Here is a 25,353-nt window from a genome sequence, read left to right as displayed (position 1 = left end):
GGCATGTTTTCTTTCATCTGCAAAATTTTATACGGATGATTCAAGGGGTAATTTCAGTTTTTGTTGAGACAATTTAACACTTGTTCTGGATACTAGTTTGACTGTGTTTTTCTACATTAGCTTAGTTGGAGCAAGATCGTTTCCCTTAAGGTTAGAGTGGAACTTCTGGCACATGTTTTGAGGGTGTTCTTCCAGTAGACGTATACAGTTTGACAGTTTGCCAATTATCTAGGAAGCACACAAGGCAGTTATGTGATTATTTCTCTAACTACACAAGTCTCTAATCTGGAGAGAATGCATAAACTCTCCACTTATTATGAATGTTTTGTGTTGGCTGTGTCACCAGTTCATTCAGATCCGGCAGGTTTCATCCTCAGAGATAGCCTAAGGACAATACCATGAACATATTAAACATTATACATTTGGTGGGACTGGGCAGTCAGAAGGTCCTAATTCTCTCCATAGGTGCAGAAAAAGACAGGCTGGGCTGGTCGTTTATGTACGTTAGAGGCGGTTCCATCCTATAGTATGATTAGGGTAATGGGGGAGTTGATCAAAGCTGTCCCTGAAACGATGCCTTCATATAACACTACTTGGTTCAAGTGGTTGGAATTCATGGTGTAAGGTATAAAATCTTTGATGGGTAAAAGGCTATAATACAAAGGAGTGAAAGGGGCGGTGGGATTCCTGGACCTTTTGTAGCTTCTCTGCCTGTAACTGGTAGTACTTTCATCTTAATACAAAATTTGAGCTAGTATATTCTGTTTTCAAGAAGTCATTGGTTAAGGTTACACATCAGTGCACAGTTCTAGCTGTGCTACCTAATACCAAGTACAGCTTTATATGCCAATGTGTTCATGCAGTGGATAATTTAAAATGACTCAAATTTATAGCAATTAAAAAATATAGAAGAGAAAGCCTAACTCTGCTTCCACTTGACAGCTAGATAACAATATAGTGTATAGAATGCTCTCTATTAACCTTTCCTCATGTTTGATTAGGAAGCCAGAATGTTATTTTGTCCCAAGAAATTATTAATTAGAATGAGATGGAACGAAATAACCATTGTTGTAGCTTGCTACATCCAGTGATGGCATTTCTCATGCGGGGCTAAAAATACCAACATTGTGCCTGGTAAGAAAAAATAGGTAAAACAATACTGTATCATAGGAGCAGAGTGACTTTATACCACTGCAGTGAATGCACTTATGATAGGGCATACCGTTTATTGTTTTCTGCACCCTCTATTTGGATGATATGTATTGTTGCCGACAACCACCAATGAGTCATAAGTTTTTATTTTATATACTTTCTCTATACCCAATATGTAAATGTGTTTGTATATAGCTATGACTGACAAACAGACTTGGCATTCGGATTCCTCCGAATTTTAAGTTTAACAAAATTTGCTAATTTTGTTAATCCATACAGATGTCGGGAATGACGAGGGACCCCAATGAAACAAACGAAAATGAGCAGTGAGCTACCAATTTTAGTTTGCATTTCGTTGTTGTTACTCTCTTTCATACTATCACACTCTCATTCACACTCTCTCTACCTTCTCCACTGACTGCTTCCGTGTCCCTGTCTCCTTTTACAGAATATTGCAGACAGATTTGCAGAGAAAGAGAAGATTTAGAGAGCATGAGAGAGTCTGAGTGAAAGTATGAGAGAGCGAATTTTGTTTTTGAATGGAAAATCCCTCCGAATTTCATCCAGATCAAAAGGGCAAGAAGCTAAATGTGTTGTCAAAAAAGAAAATTGACCAAAAATGAAACAAAATATTTGTCCAAATCGTTTTTTGGTCTTTTTGCACTCTGACAAATTAATAAAACAAATGTATTTTACAAAGACATAAAAATATCTTAATAATAATCTTAGAATAATGCATAAGCAATGAGCTGCTTCACGTAAATATAATATTTCAGACATTTGTGGTGTCATGTAGCTTCCCATATGTCTTGGAAATATATCTCCCAGATGTTCAATAAGTATACCACAGTTGAAGATAAACGTTTATGTAACTATGCATCCTTTTCTGTGCTGACCCAATTAAAAGTTATCAACTTCAATTAGGGGCTCCATTTTCTCTTGGGCTACTCAAGGCTATAAAACACAACAGCTGGATAGCTAATTGCTGACTAACCCTGCTTATGATGAAATTGTCTCAGCGTTGGTGTTTATAATCCTTGTGTGAGATATAAAATTATGAGCATAAAGCTCTGGTTTGGTCAATAATTGAACCTATAAATATATATAACTCAACATCCTGTTTCCCATATTGTTTGTATTTTAATACTGTGTTTTATCCTTTGTGAATTCTGTAAAATCTCATAAATAATACACACGATATTTGTTACAAATGAAGAGTGGGTGCATATACTATAAACACCTTGAAATTTATATTCACTAAATATGTTCTACTATTCTGGATCTGAACAAATGTCTGTGCATTATTCACAAGTGTTTATTATATTATCGTATAATATCATAGACTTTACAGCAGGTCGATCAAATTACCATACCTGTGAACTTTACTGGGTTTACAGTTGATTACCAGGGCTCGGGGCAGAATCTATGCGGATGTTATATCCACTGCAACATAAATCAATAAATAATAATAATAAAAGAATATACCTCCACGGCAGCCTTTGCCCTTTCAAACTCTTCTTCTAGAGAATGATTTCTGGAGAGAAATGGTCCCACCAAGCGAGATTCTCTAGTGAGTTGTCCCTGGAAATGATCAGTGAGTTAAATTTGTGATATTTCACATGAAACGAACAAGAATTCAAATTACATTGTGGGTTCAGAAAAGCACTAATCGAAACATATTCCAATAATATAAACAGTAATTTTAGGGACGGCAAGCGAAACCGGGTCAGACTAAATTTTTATTTTATTAGGGTGAAATTCGGAGGCCTTCTTTGATTGGGGATGGCAAATTTTTCAAAGGGAGGGTCCTCGACTCAGCTTTCACCTACAGCAGCACCATCTCAAGTTTTAGGAAGGGATTTTGCACTACAGAACCACCACCAGGAACAGCAGCCATCCAGCAGCAAGCTATAGGATTAAATATCTCCCAAAATTGGAGCATTTGGATTAATTGATTCCTCAGCGTACAGCCCCACAGTACAGAGGAACACTGAATTCCCCCTCCAAATTAGAAAAATATGTAAAGAATTGATCCCTCGGAGTAAGCAAAGAGATTGAGACGCAGCAGCAGCATAGGCAGGCCATTCACAGCAGACAGACATATCCAGCTACTCGGTGCAGAACTGAATTTCCCCAATATTCAAAAAAATATCCCTCAGACTAAGGAAGGAGATTAAGGAGCAGCAGTAGTGTATGTGGTCTGGGCAGGCACTGGCACAAAGACAGATGCATCCCCTTGATACCGGACTGAATTTCCACAATGTACAAAAAATACAATACAAAAAAGATATATAAACTTTATTCCCAGAATAAGAAGGCAACAGAATAGCAGCAGTAGGGCATTGGGCTGGGGCAGGCACTGGCAGATACACATAGTAACATAGTAATTTAGGCTGGAAAAAGACCAAAGTCTATTAAGTTCAACCCTTCTATTGGCTATTTTGCCTCATAGGAGAAAAAAAAATCCTTCCAGACTCCAAAAGGCAATCAGATTTCTCCTTGGATCGAGAAGCTCTAAAATATGAATGTTATATTCTATAATTTATGTATGTTCTGCTTTTCTAAAAAAAAATTATCCAGAACCTTTTTGAAGCCATCTATTGTATTTGATAGCATCGGCCTTCTTTAACTCTGCTCAGGAGCTGTATTTTAACAACTAAAACACAGTCACACTGTGCGCAAGCGTAGTCAAAGGCCGAAATTTGTAACCAATATTTATCAATACATACAACAATAATTGTAATGACAAACAAGGGGCTTTGCTGGTAGCATAAATGGAAAACGGTCTTAATAAAGTCTACTCAGGAACAGTATATCAACTAAAACACTGTGTGCAAGCACAGTCAAATGCCTACTTTTGTCACCAATATTATTAATGGGTTGTTGTTCTGTATTGTCCACAAAGTAGAGGTTTTGCCCCATCTTTAAATTAAAAAAAATCCCTAAAATAAATGAAAATATAAATGTTTGCTGCAGTCTATGTATATTGACAATGAACTAATATACAATACACTACAGCTCCTCAAATCCACTCTACCCTAGTACAGATACTGGGTACATTGGCTGTGTGTGTGTCTTAGAAAATGGAATGTTGCCTGTGCATAGTGTAATGCATTGTTCATAGGCAGTATTCTTATGCTGGGACCAACCCGACTAATAGTACCCCCAAAAATGGGACTATGGCGAGAAAATTTGAGACTTTTGGTAGGTATGATCTCAGCCTCTACTATGTCATTGTCTCGCAGTACAACTCTCATCAGGCTGTAACTACTACTGACAATTTAAAATGACATTAGCACATTTTATATATCTGATGCTTGTCCCTACTTAAATGCTGATTAGCAGATTGAAAAAAGTAAGGAAAAAACCCACAGATTGTGGACCCATCAAATTACAGCTATAAACATCAATGAGACCACATTTTTAATATTACTTATTATTTGTCAATATATTTCTGTTAACAATATTCCTAAACATATCTAAATAATATTTATCATAAGAGTAGCCATCTTACCTCACCAGTTTCTTAATGCATCAATAAGTGGAGTAACACCACATGTAGATTGTGTTGAACATACTGATGGAATGCCTACAGTGATAGTATCAAGCGATGAATGGACTTCACGGTGTCAGAAGACAACACCTTCATAAAGCTGAACTATCATTAAGTAGGTCCTAGGGGTTCTCTAGCGAGAGAGTGGCATAGAAATAGTTTGAAATAGTGCTGGCCAACATATGATCCTCCTGTTCAACTATAGCCATCAAGCCAGATTTGAAACCAAGAAGCAATAACTCCTATTGACTCTATGTTCAGAGAGTATGATGTGAAATCCCATAAGCTTTAAAGAACTCATAGTTCCCAGAGATATAATCAATTAAACATATGCCAAAATTCTGTAGAATATCTTCTCTGGGATGATGGAGATGTTTCCTTTGACATAAAATATGCAAACAACTAATAGATTCTTCGCTTCATTTCTGACTTGCTCTAAACCTGCCCAACTTGCTCTCTGTGCTTCGATAGATACCAACCGCACCACACTGATGAATGATGTCTGGGGTTGTTAGTTCTTTAATACAGATGAAACGTGGCTCCCATTTTGGGTCTGGACTGTCCTTATGGAAGGAATTCTGATTTGCTGATGGAGATGGCAAAATACAGCAAAACATGATGTGGGATTCTCCCAATAGGGCAAGCAAAGTTCTTGTCTGAGGTGGTTTCAAACACATTTGCATTTTAAAATTTGGGACTGAATTAAAAACAAAGCAAAAGTTCAAGTTAAGTGTTATGCTTTTGTTTGTCAGTGTTGCCAAACTGTCTATGCACCAATGGATTCTTATTTCTTAAAAATATTACTCTCTATTCTAAACTATGCAGTAACCTAAAAAAATAGAAAAGATGTATAAGTGAATGAGCAGAGGAAAATGTTTCAGCTATCGGTTATCAGAATCTATGTACTCTTACACTGTATTAGTAATGAATATAACAATATACCTTTTCCTAATATAGCTGGCAAGCAGGTCATCAATATTTCATGATCTGATCCATTACTAACCACAGAGCACAGAGGTCACTTTTAGAGAGGTTAAAAGAGCCAATTTTTAATGCATTAACTTACAGAGGTCGGTTGCCACAATCAGCTATTTGCGACCCTGAGCTGATGACTGTTTCACTACATAATGGCCCCACAAAATGGGTGTTAACGGTAAAAACAGCCACAAAGATATGGCAACAATCAAACCTACTGCCTACGCCATTCCTGATTTTGTTCTGTAAGTCTGGTACAGTATATTTGACTACAATAGCTACTGTTTGCAAAATAAAAATCAACAATGGAAAAATAAAGGCTGACATTCTATCCTATTCACTGCAAGTTATTTCATTTTAACTAATGCTAAAATATCAAAATCCAGTTTTAGCCTGATTAAGTGACAGATATATTTGAACATTCTTGAAGCCTTAATAAGTGTGCCATGATGTATAGATAGAGACAACCCACTCGACCAAATCGCATTATCATGTTGTGTTATATCTTTGCTATAGAACAATATCGACAGGCACCTTCTTATAGACAGGCAACTTAAACTGTGATTTTCCTCAAAATCACCAAGTAGGACTTACCAGTTACAAACTAGATTAATATCAGGCACCAGTGGGAATTTTTGGCATGGCCACAAGAGGTGGACATGTCAGTCCCTTTTAGACAAAGAGCTGGCAAAAGTTGCATTTAGGATATCCTTGTTTTTCTCTATGAACTCAGATAGGTATTCACCTGAACATGGTAGGAATTCACGTCTACACAGTTGACATGACAGTACGTTTCCTCTGACTTCATCTAGAAAGTCACTATGGGTAGCTGAGCCAGGGGAATCCTGAAAACCTTCAGTGTGAAGGACATAATTGGTCGAACAGCCTTCTAACACTGCAGCCTAACAAACATATGGAAGATAAAATACTCAATGAGCACCTTCCCATCCAACACACTCACCTAAACAAAAGAATAGAAAACTCATAAAGAGATAACATACTACTCTCCTACTGATGCAAAACATTTCCAAAATCATCCTGTAGTAGGCCAAAACCTTCAAAATAGAGCTGCTCAAGAGGCAATGCTTTCCTTGAGCTGGCCAGAACATTTATTCTGTGTGCACCTTGCATTCTTACAACTAACGAGAAGCAGAGGGTAAATTCTAGGAATTGATGCTTAAGCGACTTATGGACAGGTCAGCATATGGATACTCCCTGGAATAGTAACAAGTCCCTTAATACCTTTACAAGCATCTCTCAGCACACTATCAACAATGCTGTGCTCCAATTCTAGAGGTTCTTTGAGAGGTTTTAATGATCCTTAGTTTTCCTGAAGCCTGAAATAAACTGCACATTGGGTACTGTATATGTCTTTACTGAAAAATACCAGCACATAAACAATCTGTTTTAAAACTAGCATATTTATTAATCCAAATGAGCAATTCTTATAATGTCTGTGCAAGTACTAGGAAGACATTGTTTAGCTGTAGGTTGCATTAACTCCACCTCATGCTTAAATACTAAATAAGGACTTCTACTAAAAATACATATTACTGTATCAAGCAGATACTGTTCTTATGCACACAAAAGATTTATAACTGAATCCTTCTTAACAGTTTCAAATAGAAAAAACTCACATTTTTTGCAAATTTGCTTATTATTTTCTTTTAAAGACTAGGTGCCACTGCTAACCAAATTTGCAACATTGCCTGACTACAATGTTTTTAACAAACCCTATCCTGCATTTGACCTTTTTGCTGTAATTATCATTTCACCATTTAAAGCAGTTGAATGCTCTGAATAAAATGATAAAGGTTAACAAAAATCTTAATGTTCTAAAATCTGGACTATAGAGGTAGATCCAAACCCTATGCTGCATTTTAACTTTTTGCTGTAATTATCATTTTACCATTTAAAGCTGTTTAATTACTCTATAGTAGTTGCTTACGCGACTCAAAATATAAATATCGCACGTACTGTGGGATTTGGGCATTAGCTCAGCATTTTATGCGCACAAACGAAACAACGTTACTTGCAGATGAGAAGCCACGGGACACCGAAAATCCATTACATTTCAATTGTAATTTACACAAAATTCAGAAGTTTAGAATCAAGAAAAGTAGTGTCATGCACTCATCTATATTTAACGCTACAGGAGGCTGATTGTATTATTTCGACAATTGCAAGTCGTGCAGGGTGTTCCTTGCTTGTCAAGACTGGTCTTATATTAACCTACTGCTTGCCATGGAAGTTTTAGGCAGCATATAGCAGTATACACCGTGAAATGGATAAGAATCAAGTTCTCAGAACACATCCCATTTATAATAAAATCTTATTCAGCATTAATAAGTGATAGACCCTAAACCCTAGCGAAGAATAAACTCTCCAACAAAAGGTTAGCAGAAATGGAGAGTTCTGGCCAATGACATATTAAACTATGTTGTTCCCCCATACTCAAAACTTATTTTTTTCTGAGTGCAGCATTAGAAATATCATTCCTAGTAGATTTGTGCGTTCGGATCTTTAACAAAAAGAGTTTGTACGAATCCCCAATGATGAGGCAGGTCCCCAACAAACATCGGTACGGTACGATTACTTCATTTGTTTGCCATGTTTTGGCAACTCTCTTTGAGGGGGTAAATTCGAAAGGGACTGTGTGTAGAAGAGTACATATAAATGATTAATAGGTAGAAGTAGCCAAAAGAATCAACAAGATGGTCTCATTGATGTTTTTGGCTGTTGACAGGTCCAACAACCTATGAGCTTTTTCCTTAGTTTTCTTTTACTCCAATAAGCATTTACAAGACTCTATTTAACTTGTCAAGAGCACCCACAGATTGAAGACAGTTAGGAGTGTGAGACAGTACGTGACAGCATTATATTTAGCCGAGATTGAAGTTCATCTGTCTACCAAACTGCAGGTGTCAAGCAGTGTTGTGCAGACAATTTACCCGGGTGGGAAGGATTGGAGAAGCTGAACAACTATGGTACATTTTATTTATTTACTGGAGGAACAGTTTTTTCCCCTTTTTATGTGATAAGTGATTTATTTATTTGTGTGCTCTAATTAATTTACAAGTTAATTCTTTAAATATCTTTCCAATTTTCCTATTAAGTTGTACCTTAAGTAATATTATTATTATTTATTGTTTTATATAGCGCTATCAGATTCTGTAGTGCTGGACAATGGATAGACAGGACACAACAAGTAGTATATAACAAATTGACTTACAGAAATAACAGGTGAGGAGGGCCCTGCTCACATAAGCTTACAATCTAGAGGGAGTTAGGGTATATAACATAATAGGTACAAAGTAAAAGTGCTATTGTTAGGGATGGACCAGCCACACTAGTAAAAGTATTGCAGGAGAGGGACTAGGAAAGGTGAGCTAAAGAAATATGGAGGGGCGTTAATGTGCAATGTTGTAAGCGTCCTGGAAGAAGTGGGTCCTGAGGGATTTTTTGAAGGAAAGGGGGAAAGAGCATAAAAATCTACAGAAGAACCTACAAGAACTTCTAGAAATATCTCATTTGTGGGTATTTCTTAGTAAGACCAAATCAAGAAGCAATGATTGCTTGCCTATAGGATACTTTTCTAAAAGACATTAGAAAAAATACCAGCAAGCATAAATGTGCTTATACTACTATACCGCGTTGTCTGTAATGAGCTTCATCTGTGGCAAGGATCTGTGCCAACATCAATTAGATGTTATCTTTTGATCTCATAAATAATTATTTCTGTACAGACATTTTTCTATATTTTTTAAAATTCTGAACCAAGAGTGTCAGCTGTGGTTTTACTAATACACTTGCGACGTAGACAATCCAATTTCTGATAGAAGAGCTTACAAATCGAGCTCTCGTCAGCTTTATAGTATACTGGTAAATCTGTAATACAGCAATAAGGGGCTTTATCTATGGATTAAACAAGCACAGTATTCCAAGATGCTGGTACAAACATAAACAACACCAAAGCAACATGACTGACACATGAGTCAAGATATGATCTTAACACAGTGATTAAGCTATAAATCTAAGCTTAAAATCTGTATGTCTTAAGGGGGAATGGCGTCAAATAAATGTAAATATCTGTAATTATTGCCCTGTCATTTCACAGATCTTGACTTTTTCAAACAGTATGAGAATGTTAGTCAGAATTTTTAATTAGCTTCTTTAAAAAAAAATCTCAGGTGATAAAGAAGACACTAAAAGATGTGAATGCTTTAAAGGGATATTATCATATTGATTTCCCTTACCCTTTGTAAGTGAAGAAACCCCAAAATTTGACCGTAACAGTTAGAAATGTTACAAGGACTGGCATACTGAAAATAAAATTCCAAAGGAACATAAAACACATACATAATTTCTGTCACTGTTCTTTATCTGCTGCTCTTCTGTGCCAATCACTCCACTGACTCCCCATACACTTCAGAGTCAAATTCAAACTCCCGACCCTAACCTACAGAGCCCTTAACAACTCCTGTATATCTCTACCCACTTATCCAAATAAACTCCTAATCGCCCTCTTCGTTCTGCTCATGACCTTCTTCTCTCTTCCACCTCATTATACCTCTTCCCACCCCCGCATCCAGGATTTCAAACGTGCTGTACCCCATTCTTTGGAATTCCCTTCCCCATCCTGTCAGATTTTCTTCCTCATAAGCAAATTTCAAAACCCAGCCCTTTCGAAGCATCATAACCCTCTCAGCCAGCATCCAGTCTAAGCCTGAACAACCAACATCCTCTAGCGCTCTATCCTAACTCGATCAACTCATCCCCATCCAAGCAGTCCTCTTGTACTGTTTAATTTCCCCCTTAACCGACTACATTGTAAGCTCGCAAGATTCCCCTTCTCCTTTTGTACCAGTTTGTTATTGTTATTCTAACGACTCTATGATTGTAAAGTGCTATACAAATAAATAAATGTAATATAATATTATTATTAATATGATAAATTTGTTGATGGTCATACTTACTCTGGAAGTAGGTACCAAGTCTAACTCTGCTCCTGGTTCTCTTTCCACCATATTATCTACCTTTTCTGAATCGGGTGGAGGTTTAATATCTGCACACCTAGAACCAGACACGATGCAGAACATTACTATTGTTTTTCCGTTGCAGGATAATATGCAAATAAAGTACATTGGTGTCTGTAGGATTTTTTTATCCTCCCCAGCTTTCCCTTCTCCCACCCCAATACCTCCTTACCTCATCCCCATTGCCCACTTTTGTTGGCTCAGGAGAGGGTTTCTTGGTGGGAGGCAAATATTAGTTACTCATTAATAGGAAAAATTATATGACCATGTAGTAGCTACAGACCATTATGAGCCTGCACAACATTTTTGACGACTACCTGGTGTTTTTTCTGCCTTCATGTCTAGTTAACCTACTCTTAATAATCTACTGGTTCTCCCTCTTGCCCCCCCAGACACCCATGCACTGATCCATATTCTCTCCTCTGAATATGGTTCCAATTAATTTATATTTCTGAATGTTGCTTATCTTTTTTCAATGGTCTGTTTATTATAATTTACCATAATAGGTTATTCCCATTTGTTCTTTAAAAAAAAAACCATGACAAACGTACCATAACAGCTCTTTGGAAGCCTCTTTTGATGATGATTTTCTTTCTAGGGCCCGGTGACCATCGCTGCTCTTATCGCCTCGAAAATGGCCATCGCCCCATTTTTCCAACTGTGTCTGAATGTGCACTGAAAAAGAGCAGAGGATTTTTACTGGATAACTTCTCATCTGCAATTTATACCCAGTAATGATACTAAAATAGTAGAAATTTTGTACCACTTTATCACAAAACATAAGGTTTATAGCAGCAGCTATGAATCTTTCTTGACCCATTTAAGCCTATGGTGCTTGACCTCCTTTGGAGCTGATGATAGCCTCACATTTATTTCAAGCAAAGCTAATATCCCTTTTTTAAGGTTTTAGATTTTAGTTCTTGTGCTGCAGTGCTTCTCAAAATGTGGTCCACAGATTACTGATGTTTTTTTTCCTTTTGTGAGTGCAGGTGTCAAGAAAGAAAAGTCCACTAGCAGAAATGTTTGGAAATCATAGTTCTACCAATTAGATAATGCATACATACACTATCCTTTCAGTATGATAGTAGTCCTTCATATTTGGTCCTTCATATTTGAGACTGGGTGCGACATTTTGGTTTTTATTACCGTATTTGCTCGATTATAAGACGAGGTTTTTTCCAGAGCAAATGCTCTGAAAAATACCCCTCGTCTTATAATCGAGGTCGTCTTCTAATCAGACCTCATTCTGCTTCGGCCGTGCTGCTTACCGGGCTTTGATCGCGAGCAGCGTCTCTGCTATTAGCAGCAGGAAACAGGAAGCTAGCACAGTCCTCACATAACTCTACCTCCCCCCTCCTTCCTCTGGGGGCGAGGCCAGAGAAGTTGATCGCACAGCCGGGCCCCTGCAGAAGTCTGCAAGTGGGAGATCTGCAGTTCAGGTAAGGGGGTGGGGGGTTTGAGCGTGTGTGTGTGTGTGATTAATGGAATGAATGAGTATTTAAATGTTTGTGAATGAGTGTGTGTGTGTGATAGCATGGATGTGTAAGGGGGGTGGGGGTGGTAGCATGGCATAGGGAGGCTGTAATCACACTTCTAACATCCCCAGGTTCCCGCATGTACTCGCTGCCTTGGCTTGATAGGAGTGTGATTGCTGTTAGCAGTATATATATCTCCAGAAATGCATTTTAACCCCCTATATACCACTCAGCCCCATGATATGCCTTTTAACCCCTCTATATGCCAGAGTGGCATATAGAGGTATAAGGCATATAAGGGGTTAAAAGGCATATCATGGGGCACAGTGGCATATAGGAGGGTATAAGACATTTCTGGAGGCAGAGTGGCATATAGAGGGTTAAAAGGCACATCATGGGGCAGAGTGGCAAATAGGGGGGTATAAGGCATTTCTGGGGGTAGAGTGGCAAGCCTGGGGGCAGATGTGCATAACTAGGGGGACAAATAAAAGGAAATAAAAAATATGTTTTTCTCAATCATAGCTTTTATTAAATATGAAAATTAGTTTACATGAATTAATGTTTACTATTAAAACTTTTTTCCTATAGGGTAGTCTTATATTCAGGCTTTTTGTTTTTTTCCTAAATTAATATTTTGATTTTCAGGAGGCAGAGTGCCGTTAAGGGGGCATCCTGAAAAAAAATATTTTTCTCAATCATAGCTTTTATTAAAAAAAATAGTTTACATGAATTAACATTTACTGGTAAAACTTTTTTCCTTTAGTGTCGTCTTATATTCAGGCTTTTTCTTTTTTTCCTAAGTTAATATTCAGATTTTGGGGGGTCGTCTTATAATCAGGGTCGTCTTATAATCGAGCAAATACGGTATTATTATTATTTATTATTATTATTATTATTAACAATAATAATTCTAATAACTCATTCTTTATAAAATAATAATTTCACCGTATGAAATTCTTATTTACTGTAATAAAGAAACTCTCTGGATTTGACCCAGACTCTTAGAGTTTTTAAAGCACTCTTAGGGTGAATAGGTATATTCCTAGGGTCACACAGTCTGTTGCTTACTCTTTCTCAAATGGTTTATCATGGTAAACTTTTAGAGATATCCAAAGTTGTTGTTTAGATTTCTGTGTTCATAGCCAGCATTTCTATGAAAGAATGTTTTGAACGCAAGTGCAGTTTGAGCTGATTTGATAACCAGTTAAACTGTTTGTTGTGCATGGCTGGCAAAGCATAGCAGAAGAGCTGGTGGTCAGTGGGGCTTCCTTGGCAGCTCTTTCAGCTGTTACTTGTATAATACATTTTTAATATGATCCAATAAAAGATATCAAATGGACTAAGTCAAATAGCAGCTATTTCTATAAGGTAGCCTTAAAGCACCTAGTACCAGATGATTGTGCATAAGGATTAGAGCATGTATAGAAATGAAACACATACTTATAGGGCTACCCTGTTTGCAGAAGGTCCTGAAAATGGCATTGTGTATTTTTATAATCAAAGAGTGGGGCTTAGATGGAACCATTTCATTTTCCTATATTTATTACAAACTAGTGTGGCTTTTTCTACATACGTTTAAAAAATAATTTCATATTTGCTCATCAGAAATAAAACTATTGGAAACTATGGCTCAGACAATCACAATAAAATATAGAGTATAATACTCACAGGTTTTCTTTATGCTAGTGTAGTTAGTTGAAGAGTGAATACATATTATACATGTGAAAAGACGAAACATGTATATCATGATTCCCTACAATCTGGGCTGCGTGTATATTATGTGTGCGATTTTACTGTGGACTTACTATATATTTTTAATTTATGGGAAAATAGGTTCTAAGCTCAAACACCAGGGCTCACTTCTGCTTGTCTAAATGCTAATGTTATTGTAAATTTGAATATTATTGATAATTATAAAACTTTCCTGCTGTAATATTGCTACAGAATCTGTTGCTGCTTTATTAATTAAATAAAGTGTAATATAATGTAAAAATACAGTGAAAACATCCAGTCCCATACTGTATTTCATTTTACAGTGGTTTTACAATATTTCCCTTGTACAGACACCTGTTACTTGAGTCAACATGCATATGTTATGTTGTAATATATCAAACAAGTCTATAAACACCGCACACAATTTTTACTTCATAAAATGGAAAGGCCGCTGAATAGATTGGGAATTACCATCCTTAAAGTGATGGGTGACCCATCAAGAACTTAATGATCTGTAGCTGCAACATTACAGGTTTGGAACAGTGGGATATCATTTTCAACTCTCTACTCTAGTTTTCTCTATGCTTCATTAATCAGACTAATACAAGTGGCTCTTCGGAGTTCATTCAAAACAAGATGCAAACTCTTCTCAATGTCAGCTTCACAATGGAGGTAAGGCACATTAAATCACTATGGAAACATATACAGTGTTCCTCCCTACTGCTCCAAATGTAACAAATTGCCCCAGTTCCAGTTTTGATAAATATGGACCATTGTCTATAAAAAATGAAGCAGTAACCAGTTGACAGATGGACATTCATCATGGGTCCAGCTTAGTCTTGGTCTACAACAGCTGTCTATATGCCAACATCTATGAAATATGTTTATTAGTAATACCATAAAGGATATTACCTAAAACATGTTTACGTTTATGGTATTTGCATTTGCTTGTTTTGTTGAAACAGGTACTGTTGAACCTACCCAATGCATAGCTCTAAGGTGACATTACCTTTATATTTTATGTTCAGGACCAGCACATTATGTTAGGGAAATCTATGTACCATTAATACCCACAAACCCAACTTGTGTGATAATAAAAGTATCTATATTTGTTCTTAGTTCAGAGGTTATCCAATTTCAGAAGCAATTGGTGATACTGATACAATGGTTTCGTGCCTCTCATGAGGTAAATCCCAACTATCCACCTTTCACCCCAATAAAAAGATTGAAAGACAAGATTCCAGGACAAGGTAGTTGTGATTTTTACTTGTCATAGTAAATTAAATACACTGAGCATCTGCCAAAGAAAGGATATGCAACAGGGCAATATTTGTGTTTCAAAGCCTATAGAACCAAGCCTACAACCACACTGAACCTCAATTTAACCCACGGATTCTGCCACATATCTAAACCATGATCCACTTTACCTCCAGTTTTATCTTCCCAATTTTGGCTTGTTTACCCTTTTTTATTATTATTTTCAGATATAGCTACCACTGGGGATACACTGTTTAATATTGCCTAAATAAATAGTAATATGATGTTATTATTATTATTTACATTACATTGTTGGGATCATAGGCAGAAACCTGTCATTAGATACAAAGTCTGTGCGTGTGTGTGTACTTGCACATAATTTATATACAAAAAATAACAGCATACCCAAATCCAAGCTACTCTTTGTGCTTCTGTCTGTCTCTGCTTTTAGGAGTTCAGGTTCTTCCACTTTCTTCTTTATGGATTGACCTTTGGATGCATCCCCTTTTAATGTCACATCTGATTTTTTCCCTTTAGTTTGAGTTGGTGTGATTGGTTCGCTTAAGTCTAGAAAGTCCAGCCCTGGAGATAATACTGTGAGATATTGCACATTTAGAGGTGATCATATAAATCTGATCATATCAATACATAACCATTCTTTTATTTTGTTCAGTTGCCAGAAGTTGCACATTTATGTCCTCAGTGCTATTAGATAATCTTGAAACATGTAGAAAGTTTAACAGAAAATATATGCAGAGACAATAGTGTGGCATATGTTATCAAAAAAACAACAATGAAACATATAAATAAATAAGAAACTGAAATATATTCAGGGAGGGTAAGCTAGGTCTGATCTGGCAGCTTGTTATTAGTAACTAGGGTGCTGGTAAAGGCTTAATTAAGAGTGATCTACTGGGAAATAAGTTGGGCTATTATAATTGTTTGCGTTTTTAATAAAATAATTTTACAGTTTGAATGCTGTATATTTCTTTGATTAGTTTAATAGTGGGGAAGAAAAGATTCATTAAATCTGCCAACCCAGCTATACAAGCCACTAGCATATATGAAAACGACTGTCGGAGAAACTTCATGGAACCTAGATATCAGATCTAAAAATATCAAGGTCCTTCCAGGGAATATGAGCTAAAGAAATAAATAAAACACAAAAGAGCAAACTGTTACAGATGGCAGATATGCCTGGATTTGCAATACAGTTTTATTGCTGTAGATAATTTCTGTGCAATAAAATGAAACAAAGCTACCAAATTGACAGTCGCAGCTATGTGTATTTATACATATGGACTTATCTGGGCATCAGACAGCCTCTCAAATTAAAAATGTAAGCACAACACTTTCTTGCAGATGCTAGAAACAGCTGGTCCTGGTCATCTGGGGCATCGTGGAAAAGTAAATTCAAGTAAAACAGTTACATGGCACAGTTATTATTAATGGATGCCAACAAAGTCAGTGTTAGCAAAAGAGTGATTATTTAAACATGGCGGTATAATGTGGCCAAAAGCCTTATACCTAGAGCAACTTTCATTTGTTTGTATAATGATGATGCATATATTCCTGCTACCCTTTAATAAATAAAAAGTAATGTACAATTGTGCATCAGACAACAAAAAAATAGATACCTCAGAATTTCTGAAGCTGGTCAACTATTTAATGTCAAATAGGGTATTTAACATGCAAAGTTATAATCCAATGGATAACGGGATAGGCAATTTAGGACAGAGAGAATCAACATAGGTGGCATCTACCCAGGGCCTGACTGGCAGTAGAGGCAACCCAAAGGCCTGCTCTTTTGGGTGAATAGGTGAAAAAAGAGAATTCTGCCAAAGCCTCTCTTTACAACAGAACTCATAATCCCCTGGAACAACACATATGTTTTGTAAAGTCTGCACAATATTGTCGCCGATCTGCTAAACACAAATTGGTTTCTATAATTATAGTGCTACACATTGTGTACAGCAATTCCTCTTTCCTATAAATTGGTTGTGAGTAAAGGCTGCTAGAAGGGATTACTCTATCCAAGAGACAACAATTGATTACAGTTTACAATTACCTGCTGTATTTGAAGTTACTGGCCTGGCCTTTGGTTCTGATTTGGTTTCGCACAAAAAGTCATCAATTGATGGACTCAGTAGGGGTCTGCTTTCTTGTTGTTCATTCACCAGCTGGAGATAAAAAAAATACCAAAAAGAAGCCATTGTAGTCAGAGTAATAGGTAACAGATATAACCCGATTATAGTTTGTTAAAAAAAGAAGTTAGAAGGCAACCGTGCCACATACACGTATGGGGTTATGTATATAAAAAAAGTGAGTCTGATACATTCTACAAAAAGTGGTCTTATCACCACAGCAACCAACAGAAAGATCCTGCTGAGTGGACCCCCATTCTATTTTTACTACTGAAAATTTTAACACGGATGGCTGATTTTGGCATTTCAGCACTTGTGATTCTCAGCAAGTCACTTGGTAGTTGTAGTGCCAGAGTTGTCCATCACTTTACTAGGATGATATGTCACAGCAGCAATGATAGATGATACGTATATGGGAATAAACCAACATGGTTCTACAATATGTTTATTGATAGAAAAAAATGAAGTTTTAGCTATGTAGCCTCTACAAAAAGCGTATATATAGCAGAACATGACAACAGCAAATCCTTATACTGATATGCACTGAACAAAGGCGCATCTTATTTCTCTGCTAATTCGGAACTAGGTAACTAGGATTGGATAAGTAACAATAATTAAATTGTGTTTTTAATATTTTATTAGGGGATTTAGTTTTCATTAAGCCTGCAGAAGTACATAATGACTGGATATTTCTGGGACATATCATGGACCAAGAACACAGATCAAATGTGTCCTTTGGACAGTCTATTTTTAGAAATGATGCTCTCTAAATGAGATATTCACGTTGTATCTAAGTCACGAATCGACAATGTCAGGAAATCAGAGGAGAAGCGGAGCTTCACGGAAGATAGCTAGGGGTCACGTAATAGAAGCAGAAGTAGATTAAAAACTCTTCTCTTTGCATTACACCACAGCGTGGGGAAAAAGTTATGTTGTATGAGATATGAACTGTGTAAAATGTTCCTATCCCTCATTTGATTAAAAAGTTTAAAACCACAGTGTATGTGATATAGCCCTTTTCCCCGAAAAACGTTAGTTTTTCTCTTTCCTTTTAATTTTATCTCTTTTGCTTTCATATTCAATTTTAGCTACATATTACAAGAAGGATATGATTTGTTGGGTATATAACATTTCAAGTTTACATGTTTCATTATTTTCACACCATGTTTTCCATATAACATCAAAGCTTACAAACGAGTGCAGCTTTTCAGAAATCAAAACATTAAATAGTCAGCAACAGGTCCTAGGAATCGAGTCATAGTGGTCTTTTTCTAGCAAGTATAAATATATGCAGCTGAAAAGGGTCAATCAAAATAATTCACCTGCAAAAGCTAAAAGGTAATCTTGTTGTCCTTTCAAACTATTGTTTAAATAGTTGTATAGATGATGAGAAAAATGTTCATTTCTGATTTTTTTATCATTTAGTGCAATCTCATATTTTTATCTGTATGTGAAAGAGAAAAAAATATTCTAATTTATTGCTTGGTATGAAACTATATTTGTTTTAAACATGAGCATTACTGTCAAAATACATACCTCCCAAGTGGGTGTGTTGCATCCTTGCATCCCACTTTAAATATGTGCTTATATTGTGATAGTGCTGCACACCCCTCAACTATTACCTCCACTTTTTAACTGAACTGGTGAACCAAGTTCCAATACCCACTGCTTATTTCCAAGGTGCTTTTTTCTAGATTTTGTTCTTTATGCAGTCTTTTTCTCAGTATTGTTGACCCTGAAGCATCTTGGTGTTTGTGGATCAACAAATACCCACCACTTTACATATTCCTTGCACTCATAAACAGGTGTCCATGAATATTCAAGTCATCACCAGTTTACCCAATGTTTTAAAGATGAAGATGTCATTTTATGAGACATTGAAGAGGATCAAGTAAGGAGCTGGAGTCAAGAAACTTAGGTGGGTGTAAACAATTCTTTCAAGAAGCTTAGAGGCGAGAGAAAGTAGAGAGATGGGACATTAGTTAGACATATCAGTCATGTCCAGGGAGGGCTTTTTCAAAACAGGAGTTACTGTAGCATTCTTGAAAGAGAGTGGGACAGATCCAGTAGAGAGGGATAGGTTGAAGATATGAGCTAGTGTAGGGAAAAGAGTACATGAGAGAGACTGGGTAAGATGAGAATGGATCAGACCAAGGGGACATGTGGTTGGACAAGAGGAAAGAAGGTGAACATGAACTTCATCTTCAGTGAGTTGAAGACAAAGGAGAGTTCAGTGCATGGGAGGGTGAAAAGTCAGAGGGAGGCCAAAGGGAGCAGGAGGACTGTGCATATATGTTACATCTGATAGTTACAGTTTTATTACTGAAGTATGTGGCAAAGTCAGAGGCAGGAAGGTTAGTTGAAGGAGTGGTTATGATAGGGCAAAGAAGAGAATTGTAAGTACTGAAGAGGTTTTTAGGGTTGTAAGGAGGAGATAAGGGAGGTGATGTAGGATCCCTTAGCAAGGGTAAGAGCAGAGTAGTAGGAACAGAGCATGAATTTATAGTGTAGGAAGTCAGACATAGAATGAGACTTCTGCCAACCGTGTGCCAGGGTTGGAAACATGAGTGTTGTAAAGAGCGAGTAGTAATTGGGGCTACATCCTCGAGAGCAGATGTAAGGGTGGAGTTAAAGAGAAAGGTAGCAAGTTTAGGGCATGCCAGCGAGGTTATTGGGAGAAAAAGTAGGAGATAAAAAAAGTAGGAGATAAAAGAGTAGGAGATAAAGTGAAAGAACAGGATAGTAAGTGGGGGGGGGTCAGAGAGGGGGAAAGAGGAATTAGGTTTGTGAGAGAACACAAAAATAATGTCTAGAGTGTGACCGTCATTGTGAGTAGGTTAGTTAGTGTTTCTGTGTGAGATCAAAGGATGATGTAATGGATAGAAATCCTAATAGCACAGTACTTAAAGTGGTATCTACTGGGAGTTTGAAGTCTCCAATGATGACAGAAGGGACATCAGAGGAGAGGAAGTGAGGAAGCCATTAGCAGAAGTGGTCAAGAAAGATATTAGCAGGTCCAGGGGGGAAACGGTATACAACAGCAATAGTAAAGAGATGAGATTATTCAAAAGCTGGACAGCATGGACCTCAAATGAGGTGTGAGAGAGATGAGGGAATAGGTTAAAAAGTGTAAGAAGCTTTTCTGTGACCTTCCTCCTTCTTGACCATTATGATAGGGGTTCATCAGCCAACCAATATGGCTCAAAGTTACCCCCCTTGAAGCACTCAATTAACACCTCTAAGACAGCTAGCACTTTCATCAAAATATGCTTAAATAAAAATTGACTGAGGTCCAGGCATAATACAAACTTCATACTGACCATAGATTATGTAATCTGTATTTGTACTATTTATTCTGTGGCATTTTATATTTCCTTTCATTATTTGCTTCTTTTGTGTATGTCCCACACACACATCATGCAGAGGGTTACTGCACAGAAAACATTAACTTTATTAATAAAGATCATGCTTAAATATTAAGCATGATCTTTATTAATAACGATCATGCTTAATATTTAAGAAGCTGCAAAGTAAGGAACTACAACAACACGCATACCCGGGAGCTACCGTATATTGCCCTAATCATGTCTCCCTTTTCCTTCTCCATATGTAGAGGCATGGAGGTAGAGGCATGGAGGTAGACCTGGATGTGACTAGTTGTGGGTAGGTGGGAAAAGGAGATATTACAGAGCCTTCAGTACATAGAGTGCTTATATGGAGTACTAAATATACTGTTTTTTTTTAACTAGTAAAGTATTTATTATAAGTTAATTCTATATAGTCAAAGTTCTTAACGTACAGTGCGCACCCTGACACAGATCAAGGGCCGGAGAGGGTCGGGCCCCGTCCACCAGTCGTGCACTGAGCGGGAGGGGGCACTATTCTGCCTAATGCAGGAGGGGCAGGGGCAGTTGGGGAGATCATGAAACTCCCTCTAACTGTCCCAAAATCAAGGGAGCGGGAGGTCTGTTCATACAAACCTCTGTATCCTGCTCCTTTGCAATGCCTGTCAGCTGATGCTGAGTGCGGGAATATGATGTCAAATGCTGGTGCTCAGCACTGAAGCTGCACCCCCCGACCAGAAGACAAAACAAGAAGAAGAGAAAGAAGAAGAGGAGCTGTGGGAAAGGAGAAAGGGATGCGGGAAAGTTAGGGATACATTGTCAGAGTGTGAGAAAGAATGAGTAAGTGAGAGTGTGATGGCAGTTATGGTGAAACACTACCAGTGACTGGCTCAGTATAAAGTGAGGAGAGTTAAGGTGTACCAGCCATCAATGTCTAGCTCAGTATATAGTGATAAGAGTTATGCTGTACCACCATCAGTCCCTGAGGTATTAAGTGATGGGAGTTATGTTGTACCACCACAGTACCTGGTTCAGTAAATAGCAATGGGGGTTATGCTGCACTACTATCTGTGTCTGCCTCAGTATATAGTGATGGCAGTTATGCTGTACCACTGTCAATGTCTGGCTCAGTATATAGTGATAGGAATTATGCTGTACCACCATCTGTGTCTGGCTCATTATATAGTAATGGGAGTTGTGTTGTAATACTGTGTGTATCTGGATCAGTACATAGTTATGGGAGTTATGCTGTATCACCATCAATGTCTTGCTTAGTATATAGTCAAAATAAATATAGCTTTGATAAAGTAATTGATGAATTTGCAGAAATAGAGGCTTAAAGGCAGCGGATTTAAATCCATTTACCTTTGCAGAACAGACTGAGCGGTAACTTTGGACCTCAGTTTTTTATGTGTGTGTGGGGTTGCTATTATAGAAAGCAGCGTTGTCTGATCAATAAATGTAGGGAGCCGTCCGACCACTATTTCACGGCTCCCATGGCTTACTTTTATTAAATGGTCCTGCTGTGACTGATCAAAAGGGCTTCCATGAGTCAGGGAAGTTAAAACTTTAAAACTTTATCTTAGAATTACTTCCTGCTCATAATATGACACAGATAGTAAATAATAATCATAGCTTAGTCATGTAAGCTTATATATCCATCATGCGTCGCAGTGGATATTTGACATGTTTATTTAATAGGAGGAAGGTGCATGATAGCCATAGGTAGCAGCTATTTACATTTAATATAAAGCACACAGACACACACAGACACACATACACACACACATTTACAAAAGTATTGGGACATTACACCAACAGGGACTTTTATTGCTTTCTAAATACATAGACATAAATATGTAGTTGGTCTCCCCTTTGCAGCTTCCACTCTTCTGGGAAGGCTTTCCACGAGATTTTGGAAAATGTCTTGGTATTCTGAAGGGGACATATCAAGACATTTTGGGCAATGCTATGCTTCCAACTTCGTGGGAACAGTTTAGGGGCCCACACAGAGCACTGACCTCAACCCCATCGAACATCTTTGGGATGAACTGGAACAAAGATTGATAGCCAGGCCTTCTCCTCCAACATTAGTGCCTGACCTTACAAATGCTCTACTGGATGAATGGGCAAAAAATGCCACAGAAACACTCGTGGAAAGCCTTCACAGAAGAGTAGAAGCTGCTATTGCTGCAAAGGGGAGACCAACTACAAATTAATGTCTGTGTATATAGAATACAATGTCATTAAAGTCCCTGTTGGTGTCATTGTCAGGTGTTCCAATACTTTTGTCCATATACTGTGTGTATATCTATCTATCTATCTATCTATCTATCTATCTATCTATCTATCTATCTATCTATCTATCTATCTATCTATCTATATATGTATTTCACAAAACAGTGGTGAAGTCAGGAAAGGAAAAGAGGCAGATTTGTCCTTTCAGTGCCTTTTCATAAGTTGTACAGTAGTTAAATTGAAATCTGTTAAATGCTTTTAAAAAGCATAATGACAGATTTGACATGCCATAGAATAAGACATTTTCATAGATGACAGTTTATCATTGATTTCTTTTACAAAGAAAATAATCAATAGATCTATCTGTTTGAAAAAGTTCTCAGGCTGCATCATCTGATGTTAGATGTCCTACAATAGAAAGACGTCAAATAGCAGTTATGTGGACAAGAAACACTCATGCAGTATATTTTATTCACCTGTACTGGAGCTGACAGGTGTTCTCTGGTTATGTATGTCTGTGTATAAGCAGCCTGCTATACTTTTGGCATTTTGCCGTATTAATCTTCCATTTATACTCAGAATGTCATGAAGGCAAAAAGCTCTAATGATATGACCTTCTACAGAGACCAAAACACCTGCCTGTTCTGGAAAAAAAAGGAACACATTACTGTGTTCACGCAGGTTATAATAGAGTTCATTTTCCTATATGCTTTCTTTTCTGGAAAGAAAAACTATGGTGAGCAATACTACCAAGGGACTGTTTTAACCCAGGGAGCCCTGATGTGACCTGCTATATATGAACGGTAAATACTATATGTTTATAAGGGTTACTTACCATATTTGCTCGTATATAAGACAGGCAAATGCTCTGAAAAATACCCTTCGTCTTATATTTGAGGTTGTTTTATAATCTGACCTCAAATAGAGGTCTGACTATAAGACTAAGATCCAGATCCCCCGCAGTGCTGCAGGGCTCCTGGATCCCCCTCCCTGGCAGCCGGTGAACGCCTGCATGATGGACTGCCCGGCACTTCCGCTAGGGCCGCATGACCTTCCGACGCTCCGTCATCGAAGCCTTGGTCGAAGTGCCGGGCAGCAGCAGAGATTTTCTATGCGCATTGTGCAGATGTCCACCGGCTGCCCCCACAAGACACCAGGGAGTCTGGAGCACGGGGGCAAGTCTGGGGATGGATTGGTAAATCTAGGGGCAGAGTGGCATATAAGGGGGTATAAGGCATATCTGGGGGGCAGAGTGAAATATGTGGGAGGCAGGTTGGCAAATAAAAGGAAATACATTTTCTCAATCATAGTTTTTATTAAAAAGTAAAAAATAGCTTACATGTGAACTAATATTTACTAGTAAAACTTTTTTCCTCTAGGATAGTATTAATTAATATTCCAATTTGGGCAGGTTGTTTTATAATCAGGGTCATAATCTAGTTATAATCTAGCAAATACGATAGCAATAATGTATGCATTTTTTGTATTTTTTTTGTTTATTTTTTGTGTGTGGCGAAGCAACTTGTGGAGCTTCAAATAGATGCCACATATTTTGTGGCAATTGTTCTTGGTGGTAACATATCAGGATGATATAAACTGTGATCTGTTTGGTTCTCTCTCTCTTTCTATATATATATATATATATATATATACAACAAAGTTGTAGATCTTTTCTACATTTTTCTCACCTTTTTGTGTACTTTATTAATAGTCAAAATCCTTATATTTGCTTTACTTTCTTTTACAATATAACATTAAAATTGCATATATTATGACATAAATCACTGCACTGTGAAACTGACATATGCAGATTGTGCCCATGCGCGCATCTGGTCCATGCATTTGATTTAATTAAATGTCACCATCTGACAGGATCTTGTTAATTTCTCAAATATGAGATAATAACTGGTAGAGACGCACAGAGTGCGCTGAATTGTAATTCTTTTATAATGCTTTCAGAAACACTGGGTACTCTTGGCACTTCAGACCTCCGCTAAGAGCCAGTTGCATGTGTCAGTTTCATGGTATCCTTGTGCCGCCCACCTGTGACTTCATAGTAAGGAGGGGTTTTTCCTCTGCAGACGGCAGTCTCGGTATCTCCTTCATCACCATGGCAACAGCCTTATCTGCCGCCCTAGAGCTTTTCCCCTACAACAGTGAAATCAACAACGACTTGTGTCAGGAAAATTTGATCTTGTTAGAAAAGTGAGCTGATGTCACAGTGTTATGTTTCATGGGTTACAAGTTTGTTTCGAGAACCTTTGTCTATTCAATATAATGAAACATGAAGAACAAAATGTTGCAGATTAAAATGACTGGAAAATCCAAGACCTATAGCCCTTCGCTTTGTGTTCTGTGTCTTATTAAAGTGGAAGGTGGACCTATCCAAGGGGAAGTCACATGGTTACTTCTGAAATGACCAATGGAGGATAGGCTTGTATAAACTTAACCAAGCGCCAACCGTAA

General features: G+C 37.5%; 1 protein-coding gene across 1 annotated transcript in view; it reads right to left on the bottom strand.

The window, feature by feature from the left end:
* PEX5L (peroxisomal biogenesis factor 5 like) overlaps positions 1–25,353 on the bottom strand; it is a 104,213-nt gene that overhangs the window by 15,893 nt on the left and 62,967 nt on the right. Inside the window, exons 3-8 of the mRNA XM_053460208.1 lie at positions 24,931–25,035; positions 17,230–17,341; positions 15,567–15,755; positions 11,268–11,391; positions 10,657–10,753; positions 2,638–2,733 (exon numbers count right to left, since the gene is read on the bottom strand). Coding sequence (XP_053316183.1) covers positions 2,638–2,733; positions 10,657–10,753; positions 11,268–11,391; positions 15,567–15,755; positions 17,230–17,341; positions 24,931–25,035 — 723 coding nt within the window. The remainder of the gene's footprint in view (positions 1–2,637; positions 2,734–10,656; positions 10,754–11,267; positions 11,392–15,566; positions 15,756–17,229; positions 17,342–24,930; positions 25,036–25,353) is intronic.

This window comes from Spea bombifrons, chromosome 3, assembly GCF_027358695.1.
Source record: "Spea bombifrons isolate aSpeBom1 chromosome 3, aSpeBom1.2.pri, whole genome shotgun sequence".
Taxonomy (NCBI): domain Eukaryota; kingdom Metazoa; phylum Chordata; class Amphibia; order Anura; family Pelobatidae; genus Spea; species Spea bombifrons.
Note: the sequence above shows the minus strand (reverse complement) of the source record. Positions and strands in the feature narration are given on the sequence as shown.